Source organism: Tenrec ecaudatus, chromosome 9 (assembly GCF_050624435.1).
Source record: "Tenrec ecaudatus isolate mTenEca1 chromosome 9, mTenEca1.hap1, whole genome shotgun sequence".
Taxonomy (NCBI): Eukaryota; Metazoa; Chordata; class Mammalia; order Afrosoricida; family Tenrecidae; genus Tenrec; species Tenrec ecaudatus.
The window spans coordinates 163670348-163684313 of NC_134538.1; the positions used below are offsets into that span (position 1 = coordinate 163670348).

The following is a 13966-nucleotide window of genomic DNA, read 5'->3' on the forward strand; positions in this document are numbered from 1 at the left end:
AGGGGACTTAGGGAATAAAAATGAAGGGAGGAAGCAGGAAGGACACTAGAATTGACTGTTTGCCCAACTTATTTTAAAGGCTATTTAACCATGGGGCTGAGAGTGTTCTAAAATTGATATGGTAATGATTACACAATTCTCTATATGACTGAATGATTGAACTATTAAATTGTGATATGTAAATTATGTGCTAATAAAACTGTTATAAGAAAAATTCCCTGTCCTGCAGAAGCTATAAATGTCCAGATATTTTTAAAATTTTCACTGTCACTTTAATGTTCTGTTTCCTCGTGGTCTCTAAAGTGAGGGTCTTGGCTCTGACTTCTCTCCCTCCTTTCCCCCCACTCCCTCCTTTTTTGCCATACCCTCCCCTCAGCCCACGACGGGATCGTGATTAAGATCGAGGTCCAGACCAATGACGAGGGCTCAGAAGGTTTGGAGACACCTGAGCCCCTGATGGGACAAGTGGAGGAGCATGGCTTTCAGGACTCTGAACTGGGGGACCCCTGTGGGGAGCAGCCAGACCTGGACATGCAGGACCAAGAGACCGCCCTGGAGGAATCCACTGGGGGCTCCAGTGAGTTCAGCGAGCTCAAACAGATGCTGGCACAGCAGAGAGAGTGCGCAGGTACGTGCAGGCTGGTGGTGGGCCCCAGGACGCTGTCCTTGCTTTGGAGAGGGGTGACAGGTGGTAGGACCTTAGTGAGGCTATGAGCACATGCTCCCTGCCCTGGGCTTGACAAAGGTCTGCTTTGAGGCCAGGAAGGAGGCTGATGGTTAGTGGTGTCCAGCCCCCTTACTGACCAGCAGATTAAGGTCAAATCTTGAGGGTCACACAGATAGTGGCGAAACGAGAGCCTCAGTTCTGACTTACCCTTGGGGTTCTTGTTCTGTGGCAACAGAAAGGCTGCCCCTTGGAAGATGGGCATCTGCCTGGCAGAACAGCCCACCCAGGCCAAGGCTCTGCCCGTGAGCCCAGTCACTGATGGCAGCAGGCTGTGCTGCCTCCCGCTCCCTTTCTGAACGACCCTCTGCCACTAGCACAAGCTCACTGCCAGGCTCCCAGCTAATCTTTGGATCCCTTCAAATGCCCACTGCCACCAAGTGGATCCTGACTCCAGTGACTGTCTAGGACAGTAGCATGGCCCCTGTGGGCTCTTCACTGCAGGAGAAAGGTTCATCTTTTCCTATGCTGGAGCCTTGCGTCTTTCTCCCATGTCGCCTGCTCCCAGTGAGCCTGAGGAAGGACAGAGACGTGGACTTGGGTGGCTTGAGATAGACTTTCTGAGGCTGAGCCAGGTCCAGGTTGAGCACCTCGTGCGGTTAGGAAATACATGATGGGCTTGAATTAACGACTGTCTTATGCAGGGATTTTAAAACTACATTCATAAGGGAACTGGACCTGAACTATCTTTTTCTTTAATCATCCCCATCCAGTTTGGGAAACAAGATCCTACTAAATGCATGAAATGCCTCTGCTCTCTTCCTGGATCCTGGGAAAACTGAAACAGGAATCAAGTGTGTTTTGAAATTGTGGTAGAAAGCACCAAGTGTTTTTTTTTTTGTATGTCTTGTTATGTGCCATACAGTGAGCATCAGATCAGTGAATGAATGATGGTCCACATCCGTTCTGCTGTTATGATGTTGATGAGAGGGGTCCTAGCCCCTTTTGTTTTTAAATATGTACAGGCACCTCCAAAGCCTTCCTCTGCCTGGGTCTGTCTCGTGGCCCAGTGCTGGGAGACACGAAGCAGAGGATGGGCTGTGCTAAATTGGAAGCTTCAGAGTAGAAAGTCCAGATTGAAGTTGTGTTCCCCAATTACCCCAAGAGAACCTTAACTGTTCTATTCAAACTGAGCAGTAGTTTGTGGACATTTGAGTCTTGTGTTCAGGGGGCAAAGGTCTCCTTCTGACCTCAGTTAGACTTCTTTGATGTTCAGAGAGAGTAAAGGTGCCCTGGTGGCACTTTGGGTTAAGCATTGGGCTGTTAAACACAAGGTCAGGCGTTCAAACCCACCAGCCGCCCTAAGGCAGGAAGATGAAGCTGCTGTGCAAATTTACAATCTCAAAAACCAGAGGACGCAGTTCTGCTCTGTCCTGTAGGGTTGCCATGAGTCAGATGGACTCGGATGACAGTGAGCTTAAGGCCCACATTTCCCATAAACAACCATACTTTCAGAGTAAACACATGGAATTCGTTACCAGCCTCTTGCCTTGTCTCCTCGATTTTCCCTTGTGTTGAGGTGCTGTGTACACAGCAAGCTGGGTTCTTACCTAACAACCTGCATACAAGTGAGCCCGTCACAGTCCTTGCTTATTCTCCTCCGTTCTGGTTGGGCCACTTCCGGCCCTCTACTGCCCCTGCCCCCTTACCTTCTCCTCTTTGCAGGAGAAGAGTTTGACTGTTTGGTCCCACCTGAGGAGGCCTGGTGGCGGAGTGGTTACGAGTTGGGCTGCAATCCGCAAGGTCAGCACTTCGAAACCACCAGCTGCCCCATGGGAGAAAGACGGGACTTTCTACTCCTATTAACAGTTACAGTCTCGGAAACCCACAGGGACAGTTCTACCCTGTCTACAGGGTTGCTGCAAGTCGCGGTTGGCTCGATGGCAGTGAAGTTGGGTTTGGGGCTCACACAGATGGCATTTTTAAAGGCACTCATTACTCAGGAGTGATAGTCTGCATTTTGTGAGCCAAGTGTTACTCAGTGAAAATTAATTCAATGTCGGGTTTTAAGAGTATCTCATGGTGATCATCTCAGGGTCCTCTCACCTCACGAACCCAGGGAGTCGTTTCTCAGCACTGTGGGTTCTCCTGTCACCTCCTGGGGCCTGGTTAGAGTGTGGGCAGTGACGGCAGACACCATCTTGTTCGTCTGGCCTCCGGGTAGATGAGTCCCCAGTTCATGTCAACTGGCGGTTCTGTAGGAGCTGTTCCTCTCTCGCTTCTTTTTCTTTTGTCCTGGATGAGTGGAGACCAGCAGCCTGTTCCTTCCTGATCCTTTACGCCTTATGTTCCTGGGATTGCCTGGGTCACACCTGCTGAGGATCCTGAGTACAGAGGCAGCCTGGTCCTGTGACAAGAGCCTTGAGCTGGCCTCAGCACATTCGGGCCCTGATTTTGAGGTGGCTGCTGCCTAGGTGCAGTGGACGAGGAAGCCTTGCTTGGGGCTGGGACTGACCCACAAACATGCAGGGTCCCAGACACACCACAGGCCTTGCTAGCCTCAGTGGCTGTGTCAGCTGACGGGGAACAGCTCTGGAAAGTCAATGATTTTGACTGCTTATTTGGAACATTGCATCCTCTCTCTGGTCTTAAGGTCTCTTCTGTGAAAGGGAGGTGACCCACTTGACTGGCCCTGGAATAATAAGGTGCTGTGGTCTGAAAAGAGGAAACAGTGCCTCTTCCCTGCTGGGTGGCCCCGTCCCCACCCTTGAAGAAAGCACATATAGAGCCAACATCAGGACAAAGAGCAGGCTCAAGGCCTGACATTATGGGAGGCTCTGGCCACCTCCCCCAGACCTGGCCTCAGAGAGTGGAGACACCTGGGTGACCCTTTTGACTGCTGCTGGGTGGTGAGGACAGGGAGGTGGTGCAGCCCTGGCCCCACGCTGATGGGTGGCACAAACTCTCCTTTGTGTGTCTTTCTCAGAGGGCAATGCCCAAGGTTGGTCCTGGCCCAGTGATGGACCAGCAGCCTCCCTTCTGTATCTCTGTCCGTCCCTGAACTGTGGCCTCAGAGTGGAGATGAGACACCCATGTGACCGCTCTTGGGTGGTGAGGGTGGGGACACTGCGTTTTCAGCCAGGGTGGTGGTCTGCACTAACTCTCCTGTTTGTCTGTCTTTCCCTCCCGGGCTTTGGAACAGAGGGCATCGTAATCAAGACGGAGGAGCAGGACGAGGAGGAGGAAGAAGAGGAGGAAGAGGAGGAGGAGGAGGAGGAGCTGCCCCCGCACCTGCAGTCCCTCGGGCACCTGTCCGGCCGCTTCGAGGCCAGCATGTACCAGGCCCCACTGCCCGGGGAGCTGTCTCCGGAGGGCGATGAGAGCCCCCCAGCGCTGCAGCTGAGCAAGCCGAGCCTGCGGCGACTGGCGCCCACAGGACACGGTGAGCGGCACCCAGGTGAGGGCCGCGGATCGGCCGGTCAGCAGCAGCAACGCAACCGGCGCGGCGGGCGACCCTTCACCTGCCTGGAGTGTGGCAAGAGCTTCCGGCTCAAGATCAACCTGGTCATCCACCAGCGCAACCACGTCAAGGAGGGGCCCTACGCTTGCGCGGAGTGCGAGGCCAGCTTCCGCCACAAGCAGCAGCTGACCTTGCACCAGCGTGCGCACCGAGGCCCACGCGCGCCATCCTCGCCGGAGCGCACACCCGGCCTGCACCCCAAGCACACGCTCAAGCCGCGCCCCAAGTCGCCAGGTGCAGGAGGGGGCGGCGGCGGGGGCAGCAGCTCCAAGCCCTACCAGTGCCCGGAATGTGACAGCAGTTTCAGCCACAAGTCCAGCCTGACCAAGCACCAGATCACGCACACGGGCGAGCGGCCCTACACGTGCCCCGAGTGCAAGAAGAGCTTCCGCCTGCACATCAGCCTAGTTATCCATCAGCGCGTGCACGCCGGCAAGCACGAGGTCTCCTTCATCTGCAGCTTGTGCGGCAAGAGCTTTAGCCGCCCGTCGCACCTGCTGCGCCACCAGCGGACGCACACGGGCGAGCGGCCCTTCAAGTGCCCTGAGTGTGAGAAAAGCTTCAGCGAGAAGTCCAAGCTGACCAACCACTGCCGCGTGCACTCGCGCGAGCGCCCGCACGCCTGCCCCGAGTGCGGCAAGAGCTTCATCCGCAAGCACCACCTGCTCGAGCACCGGCGCATCCACACGGGCGAGCGGCCCTACCACTGCGCGGAGTGCGGCAAGCGCTTCACGCAGAAGCACCACCTGCTCGAGCACCAGCGCGCGCACACCGGCGAGCGGCCCTACCCATGCGCGCACTGTGCCAAGTGCTTCCGCTACAAGCAGTCGCTCAAGTACCACCTGCGGACCCACGCGGGCGAGTGAGCGCGGCGCCGCCGGGCGCGGCGCGGGGCGGGACTGCCACCCCTTTTCGATACTGTGGTTCTCTTTGATAATAATAGAGTAATTTTTAAAAGACGAGCGTTTCCTGGTTGCCGTTCTTGTTTGCTTCTGGAGGGGAGGGTGGCAAGGCCCTGCGCGTGGCAGCAGGGGCCTCGGGCCAGCCGCTCAGGGCGGGAAGTGCTTGGTTTCCACCTCTCTCCTGGGAAGACTGACCCCGCCTGGGCTGGCCGGCGACCCCGAGCGAGGTGAGGGGACAGTTGGCCGGGGAAAGGAGCTGCTAGCGCTAGCCGTGAACACTGGACAGCCAGGCTGGAGGGAAGGCACCCCACCCCGCGTAAAATGTGCCCAACCCGAGACATAATGGGGAGCGGCCTGTGGAGAGGACTTCAGGTCTGTTGATGGACAGGGCCGACAGGCTGAGAGGGCCAGGCTGCGGGCCCAGGGCGGGCAGGGTGCCCTGAGGGGCGGAGCCAGCCTGCAGCATGTGAAGCAAGGCTTCCTCCGTGGACACTTCACGAGTAGAGGTAGGATAAGGGAGGCATGATTGGTTGGACCCAGCAGCCGAAGGAGGGTCGGTCGTGCAGAGCTCAGGTCGAAGGTCGGCTTGGAATCAAGGCCAGAGACTTTGGGTGTAACCCCCGTCCCCCGCTGGGGGGAGGGGAGGCCTTGACTTTGACCTTGCATGGGAAGCAGTTGCCTAGGCCTGCATGAACCCGGGGAGTGGGCCCACGGGCGGCCGTGCTGAAGAGACTGAGCGTGCGCGGGGTGATGGCTGGGGGTCCCGGCTCGCTGGGGCCCAGGGAGGGGACTGCAGAGGCTTTGGCCTTTGGGGAGCTGCTCGGTGGAGGCCTGCTGTGCTGTCTCTGGGCTAGGCGGGCCGGGACGATGAGCTTTGGTGTGGCGTCCCAGCTAGGCACTGTGTCGCTCCGGCTGTCACGGGGGTTGTCAGCAGCCCCCAGCAATACCGTTGGAGGCCGAGGAAACCAGGGTTCTGGCGGATTGAGCCCCGTGGACGAGCAGCTTGTGTGGCGCTGGCCTTCTCTTCCTGGGCTCCAGCCCCGCTTGTCGCCTCTGCCTCCCTGTTCGTCCTGACCCCGCGACCCGCGGCCCCAGCAGCCCCTGCGCGGGGTCGCCAGCTCCTGGCGACTCTTGACCTGGATGTAAACCTCCTGACCCGCTGTAACTTCCGACCTCGCCCCTTCCTGGCTGTGCGAGCGTTCGCCGCCTTCTCAGACGGACACCCGTCTCCTGTCTGTCGGATGGGGCGTCGGGGCTCGGCCGAGCTGGCTGTTCGCTCCCAGTCGGAGCGAGCGCGGAGCTGCGAGGCCGAGCTGCAAGGAAGGAAGCCCTGGGAAGGGAGCGTGCCTCGGGTAGCCGCCCGCAGCGGGAGAGGAAGTCCAGGGCAAGCCAGCCGAGTGGGTTGCGGCCATCCTAGCCGGCAGTTGCTGTTTGTTGTCTTCCGGCTGAATAACGTTTGAGCAGCACAAATAGCTCCAAGGTGGGCATCTTTATAGGCAGGCGACAGCTTGAGTCTCAGGTCGTGTGGGCCCAGTCACACCGTAGCCAGACCATAGAGCCAAGCCTTGAACTCAAGTCCTTTTGACTCTACAGCCCACGTTCCCGCCGTGAGTGCTTCCTGAGAGAACCGCCAGTGGCCACGTAAACGTTACTCCACATTTCGCAGGCCCGGAGTTCCCAGTCTTGCCGGGGCAGACGGGGACAAGCAGAGCAGGCTCTCAGGTGCCAACAGAGAAGGCGTTCAAAGCCAGAGAGGACCAGAACTGGGCCCTGCCATCGGGAGCCAGAGATGGTGGTCGGGCCTGGTTCACTCACCGCTGGGAGAGCGGTACATGGCCTGGGTCTTTTAGGGTGTCGACACAACCCCTACTACATATTAAGCACCGTGTGATGCAAAGCACTTCGGCTCTTCGAGGAGTACTCCCTGGACAGCCCTCTCTGGGTGGAGCCAAGCCTTGGGTGGCCTGGGGAGATCCAGGGTGGGGCAAGCCAGGTCTCCTCTTAAGTCCTTCCTGTGTCCCCCTCTGTAGGCCTGGGTATTACTGATCAGGTGGCTGTGGAGGCCTCTCCTGAGACACTGCAGTGGCAGCTCCTCAGATTAAGGGATCAGGGATGAGGCCCTCCAGGTCCTGCTGTTGTCAGGGCAACGGTGAGTCAGGCCAGGGCCTCCCCTGCTTTCTGGAAAACTATTCACCTCTTCCTGCTTCCTGATGGTAGTGAGGCCTAGATTTAAATTAAAAACAGTCTGAGTTTACTACTCTTAGCTTGCTCCCTGATGAGATTCAGCCATTAAAACGGTAAACTCCAGGCTGAAAGCACAAGGAATGGGGTGTGGGGAGGAGAAGGAAGTTAGGAGTAAGGGAAAAGTGAGGGGAAATTCACCCTAGCCATCAAGAACTCCCTTCCAGAAGGGAAGCCTTGGATTTGGGGATAAGAACACATCAATCACTGCCCCTCCACTGTACTGAGCAGGTGCTTCCATTTTTCACCCAATGACCCGCTGTGACTTTGGCCTTGTTGGGCAGTGGGTTGGGTTGGGCTTTCCCTTTTACAGATGAAGGTTGGAAAGGTAGTGCCTTGGCCATCTATGGGGCTTCAAGTCTGTGCTGTTAACAACTGCTGTTATATACTGCCTCCCAATCTCTTCAACGTGGATCCTTAATAAACAAGGCAACACTCTGATCTCTGATTTACAGCCCTGATTGCTCTGTGGTCACTGTGTGTTGAGTTCTAGGCCTGGCTGGAAGCGGGCTGGCCAACCCAGCAAGGGCAGAGTTGGGGTTGACGGTATTGCTCATTGGCCAGGGAGATTCAAACCCCTTTCCTGGGAGACTGTTCAGAGCTCCCGCCCCCCCCCCCTTTCTGTGTTTCTAATGTTGGAACCTACGTAGCCATTTTATTTCCCCCATCAGAAGAGTTGATGGAGATGGGTGTCTGGCACCCGACTCTAACTTGCCTCCTGGCTTCTGTCAGCAGCCTCCCACCATGGCCACGGCTCAAAACCCACTGGCTCTCCTCAGAAAGGTCAGCCCAAAGTCTCCAAATAACACATGTTGTAAGACAGCTGTATCATTACTCCCTACTAACTAGAGTAATGGAAAGTTGGATTTTAATGACAAAATGTACTGATGAAAATTCTTTTCCTGACCAGTAATTTTATTTTAAAAATGACCATCAGGACAGACTGTTTCCCTTTCTATTCAACAGTGTCTAATATGCAGAAAATCCTTTTAAGAACTAAACTTAATCAGTTCCCTATTTACAGGATGTACACATACTGAAATTGTACCTTCCAGGGATTGAGTAATTAGATTTACACTAAACTCAATTGGAAAAACTAAGCAGGCTCTGAAGCATGGTGTTTGCCACACTTCTCTGGAAGTGCAGTCCAAGAACTGCATGGTGCCTGGCGCTGTTCCGTTATTTAGAAGAGTTCATTTCTAGTCTGTGTTAAGAGTGGCTATGTCTGTATGGTCCTATTTGTGGACAGTCAGCTCTGAGGATGGCCACGTTTACTCTGTCAGAAGCAGAGGCAGGCAGTGTATTGATTTGCAGTTTCCCACGGACAGTTTATAACAAAAGGCCTTGCCTCCTCATGTCTTCCTCTTCTTTAACCTAGTTTATCCTGAGTTGATCATTGCCTTGTCAAGCCAACAGCTTGCTATATTTTTTTCTTCCTATTTTTTTATTTTAATGGGTGCAAGCGCTGAGGATCTCACACACACACTTAGGAGGGAAAGGAATTTTGCTATAACAACTTCTGAGATTATATATAAAGAAGTTCAATTTTTATTTGGTGGGTACAAGTGAGGCAGCGCAGGGCTATCGTGGTCTGCATGAACGCAGGGCTCGCCACTTGTCCAGGGGCCATGGTGAGGGATGGACTTGACTCCACAGCCATCCGGAATGAGGCGCCTCTCAGCCACCATATCCTCAAACTCATCAGCATTAAACTTGGTGAAGCCCCCCTTCTTGGAGAGGTGGATCTTCTGGTACCCAGGGAACTTGAACTTGGCCTTGCATAAGGCCTCAATCACATGCTCCTTGTTTTGAAGCTTGGTACAGATGGACATGATTACCTGGCTAATGAGACTCTAGCCACCATGCCTTGAAGTTTCCCTAAAGCACCTCGCATCCCGGTGTGGAGCCTAGTGTAGGGAAAGCAGAAGTTAGCCAGGCCAGAGGCATCGAAAAGCAGCAAAAGGCTGTCTCCAAGGTCCCTTAGGGCAGCCTATACATACCAGTAGGCTGCATACACTCCCGAGGAGGCTTACTGTTTGCAGCCATTGCACACTGGCCCCCACAAGGAGGATGGTCAGTTTAATTGGCTTCAACTTGCTATACATTTTAGAATAAGTTTGCAAGAAATTAAACCTCAAACTGCTAAGAAAACTAGTCTTGAGTGTGTTAGATTCCAACTGTAGATACAAACACACACTTCTCGCACAGGTTTGTGTCACGTCTTCAGTGTGGAATGAGCACTAATAGCACGCCACCAGCATGTTTTTACCCAGAAGATTAACTTATATTTGTGTGGAATAATCATACAATATGAGGTACTCGGGGAGGGGAAGGAATAAAAAGATAAACTGAATTTCAGTTTTATTTGAAATCCCTACCATGAAAAATGGGTGTAAAGGCATTTCTGAGTTCTAAACAATAAAAATAATCTTTAATTGAATGAGTCCCTAATTTCTCAGAAGGTATTGGGTTTCTTCCATAAAAGTAACAAAAGAAACCCTTTTTATTTGTCACCTAGTACATAAGTTCTACCACCATCTTTTCAGCATCCCCTTGACAAAAACTTTGGCACTGTGGCCCATAATCCAGAATGAAGTGTAGGTATACCTGTTTTTTGCAGCCCCCCTGGATCATTCCAGCAGTCCTGGCCTAGTGATGGTGGAGCTCTTGGGTAAGTATTGGGCTGCCAACCTCAAGGTCAGTAGTTCAAATCCACCTGTCACTCCAGGGGAGAAAAACGATGCTGTTTGATCCAGGGAAGATTTGCCACCTCCTAAACCCTTTTTAGGTCACCAAGAGTGGGGCCTGACAGGGTGGCAGTGGCTTGGGCTATGATGACTTATAACCTGTCTGCACAGCTCTTAAACTCAGTGGACCACCTGGATAGTCCCATTCCCCTTTGTAGAAACAATCTGTACGACTGCAATTTACAATCACCCTCATGACTCAGGACAGTCTTTATCAAATTTATAAAGGCTAGATTTTCAACTTTGGTCTTTAGCTCCAGAATCCCTTGTTCAGTAAAAATCATCTCTGGAAGCTAAATCCATAAGCTAAGGCAGGCCGGCCCAGAAATGGGAGACAGTCAGGCCTGCGTGCTTGGCCCTCCCAGCCTCCACAAGCCCGCCTGCGCTGGGCACCGCATGGCCATGCTCTCCCCTTCTACCTTTCCCAGTCCTGCACAATCTGGGCAGTTTGTCCAGTGACACATTCCGTGCTTTCCTAAATCTTTCTTCATCCAGGGTATAAGTGCATTTCCATAAAGTTTATGGAACTTGGGACAAACTCAAGCCAACCCCAACTTGCAGTGACCCTACAGGGCAGGCAGAACTGCCTGGGGCTCACAGGAGGCAGGTAGCCACAGTGTTCTGTCAAGAAGTAGATGCTGGATTCAAACTGCAGACCTTGTGGCTAGTCTCTAGGCCACCAAGGGCTACTCAGTGAAATCTAACTAACCCCACCCCCACCCCCAAACCCCTGGACATCAGGAAAAAAATAACAACCCGGAAACCCAGCAGAAAGCTACCAGAAACCCAGCTCACAGCTGTGAATTCCTTCTCTCAGGCCATGTCCACAGCAGAACTGCGCCCCCCGGGCTCCAAGGGAGGCTGTCATCTCGATGGAAGCAGATGGCCTCACCTTTTTCCCACGGAGCAGCGGGCACAGTCAAACTACTAACTTTAGCAGCTGAGTCATCGCCACCACCACACTTCTTTCAGGATCCCCCAAATTATTTTACAGCGCATGTGCATATAGGACAGGAGAGCGATCAGGTACAAGCCGGCTTCATCCACGGGATATTAGCTGCAGTCCAGTACTGACACAGGGTGGCTTGTGTGTCTAGCATGAGGCTCCATAGTCCCCAGGGACGGGACGGGACGGGGCCTTTCCCCCTGGGAGGGGGGGCCCTCTCCATTTCTGTTGGACCGGTATCAGGCATACACTAGATCATACATGTCTGACAAAAGGGCATGCTACAGGTAACACCGTGCAAGAAAAAACACTCTACCCGCCAGAATGAAGCTCATTTTCTTCACTTAACAGCTATTCCTAACCCTTCTATGGACACGATTTAAATTGCACTCCATCACTCCCTATATTTCAGCCCCATATTAGGCGGGGCCCCCAGGGCTCTCTGAGATGCGTCCCAGCTGGAGGGTGCCTGGTGTGGCCACAAAGCCCTGCCCTTTGAAGGACGGTCACTCCCCCCCACACACACACACACAGAGCCTGCGAGGTCGGCAGCACCAGATGGCACGGGCACAGAGCCACTGGCCGTTTCTGCTCTGTGGTCACTCCTTTTTGTCCTTTGCGCGTCCTCTCCGGTCAGCACTTGCTCCGTTAGCCGTCGGTCTCGGCAGCAGCGCCTCCGCAAAGGGTCCCCCACAGCCCGAGTGCGGGCCCTCGAAGCTCCCGCCCTTCCCAGCCCATTCTCACTCCCTAACGCCGCGCGGCGCTCACCACCGCGACAACACGTGGTGCAGGGGGCTCCGCGAGAGAGTGACGCAAAGACGCAACCTCCGTTCTGCATAAACGGGCGAATGGGGCGTCTGAATCCCACCAACCCTGGCCCGGCTCCCCTGGCTGATCAAGCTCCTCCGGCATGGCTTCCGCAGAATCTGACGGGTAGGCGACAACGCCAGGGCCTCCGGCCCAAGGCCTCGCACTACGTGCCACGTGAGGCCCGGCGCGGCCGTCCAGTTGCCCTCTGCTGGCCGCGGCCGGGAGGTCCTCGCCGGCCGCGGCGACCTGCCGCTCTAGGAATCGGCATCTCAGTGGTGCTCCCCTTTCCCTTCCCCCCCCTTTCCCAGCCGCTCTAGAAACTGGGTATCTCTCGGTAGTGGTCGCCGCGCGCGGCCGCTCTAGGAACGCGGGTCTCTCGGTGGTGGCGCCCTCTCCTTCCGGCTAATTAGAAGCGCGGGTCGCTTGGTGGTGGCGCGATGCCACAGCTACCTGTCGCTCTAGGAACGGGAGCCTCTCGGTGGTGGGTGGCGCAGGGCCGCCGAGGACCAATTGCCAATGGTGGGTTCTCCTTCCCAAAGGCCCCGCCTCGTGGCCAGAAGTGGATGCTCCTGGAAAAACGTGGGTCTGTGGTGCGGCCCTAGCTGGAAGGCCAGATCCCAGCTCCCTCAGCCATCTGCTGTTTTCTTTCAGAGTCCAGGGTGCGCCACCGACTGGCCACTTGGCTGAGGTTTGGGAGCAGTTTCTCCAGCGCACTCGCTGCAAGGTCAGCTGGTGGGAAACACAAATGTTTTTATAAAACCCATTGCCTTTGAGTCGTTTCTAACTCAGTGATCCTACATAGGTTTTCTGAGGCAAGTCTTTACAGGAGCATCCAGCCTGGTCAGCGTCCCCTGAGGGCTGTGTTTTAAGTAAACCCTGTAAAATACACTGATGCCCGGGATGCTTGGGGCAGTATTCCAATAGCATACGCATCTAAAGGGAGGAAGGTTTAAAACAGCCCTCGGTCCCCTCTCCACACAGGCTATTGGTGGAGATACCTCAAGCAGGAAGCTCCCCAAAGAATGTTACACTTTCAAATCTCATAGGCAAATTTTAAACAAGAGAGTCACTGTTACCAGTCTGAGGTTGAAGCTTTGTCAGCATCTTGAAGGAATATAAATGCCTTGCAAAGAATATCCTTGGGCTGGGGGCTGTGGTCAGGGTACTTCCCTATGGAAGTTAATGTCACTTGGACCTGGAAACTCAATGATCACCAAGTGCAGGGAGAAGCAAGCATTAACCACAGCAAGGAGAGAGAGAGGCGTAGTGGTCTCATTCTGCTGCGTATAAGTGTTTTATCAGTGTCCTTTTCAACATATGTGCCTGGTTCTGCTGTATGCTTGGGGCATTGTCCCTTCAGGCTCACAATCTAGTAATGTCATTTTAAATTTATGCTTACAGGAAGTTGGTGATTTGAAAGCACTGATCTTGGAGTTAGTAGCCTGATGCCTACCCACACCATTACCAGAGCTACTTACACAGAGACTCCAAATCCCAAACAATGCCATCAAGTCTATTCTGACTCATAGTGACCCGAGAGGGCAGCGTAGAATGGCCCCTGTGGGTTTCTGAGACTGTAACTCTCTACAGGAGAGAATTTGCAGGGTAGAAATGTCATGACCAGCACCATTGACAACAGCGGCAGAGGAGAACATAGGCGGCTGGGGTTGGGGAGCAGGGAGGTTGGGGTCCTTGCAATCATTTTACCTTCTGCCAGGAATTCTCTAGGTCCAGGCTTGTAGCTATCATTCAGACTTTAATTCAAATTGCCATTACCCTGACTGCCCAGGCTCACAGCCGTCATCTTTCAGTTTATTTCATTTCCTGATAATATTTCCAGTGTCTGCAATGATCTGGTTCAGTTATTTATTTCCTTGTCACCCTGCATCTTTGAGACTGACGCTGTATGAGAGTCTAAGACTTGTTTGATAGCCTTGGCTGTTGCTGAGACTAGACTCGGAACACTGGATGCTAACTAAGGGCATCAGGGCCCCCTAGAGAACTGGTCCGTGCCGTTGTGAGATTGGCAAGCCTGGTGCTTGCAGAGCAGCAGCTGCCTGGAAACGCTGGCGTGAGCTTATTCTGCAGTCTCGAGGCAGATATTGCACCAGGACACCTCGGTCTTTGATGGCTAGG

At 54.1% G+C, this 13966-nt stretch overlaps 1 protein-coding gene and 1 non-coding gene across 5 annotated transcripts in view; one reads left to right on the top strand and one right to left on the bottom strand.

The window, feature by feature from the left end:
• Positions 1-5147, top strand: part of ZNF777 (zinc finger protein 777) — a 28415-nt gene extending 23268 nt beyond the window's left edge. For 3 of the 4 annotated variants that reach the window (XM_075558797.1, XM_075558793.1, XM_075558796.1), the window contains exons 5-7: positions 377-628; positions 2390-2467; positions 3867-5147. In XM_075558797.1, coding sequence (XP_075414912.1) covers positions 377-628; positions 2390-2467; positions 3867-5050 — 1514 coding nt within the window. In that variant the 3' untranslated portion in view covers positions 5051-5147. The remainder of the gene's footprint in view (positions 1-376; positions 629-2389; positions 2468-3866) is intronic. The other variant, XM_075558795.1, reaches the window with a different exon arrangement.
• A 4142-nt stretch (positions 5148-9289) lies between these two features.
• Positions 9290-9420, bottom strand: LOC142457547 (small nucleolar RNA SNORA70). The gene has a single exon (XR_012786262.1). It is a non-coding gene; the product is annotated as a small nucleolar RNA SNORA70 (small nucleolar RNA).
• Between the last annotated feature and the right edge of the window lie 4546 nt (positions 9421-13966).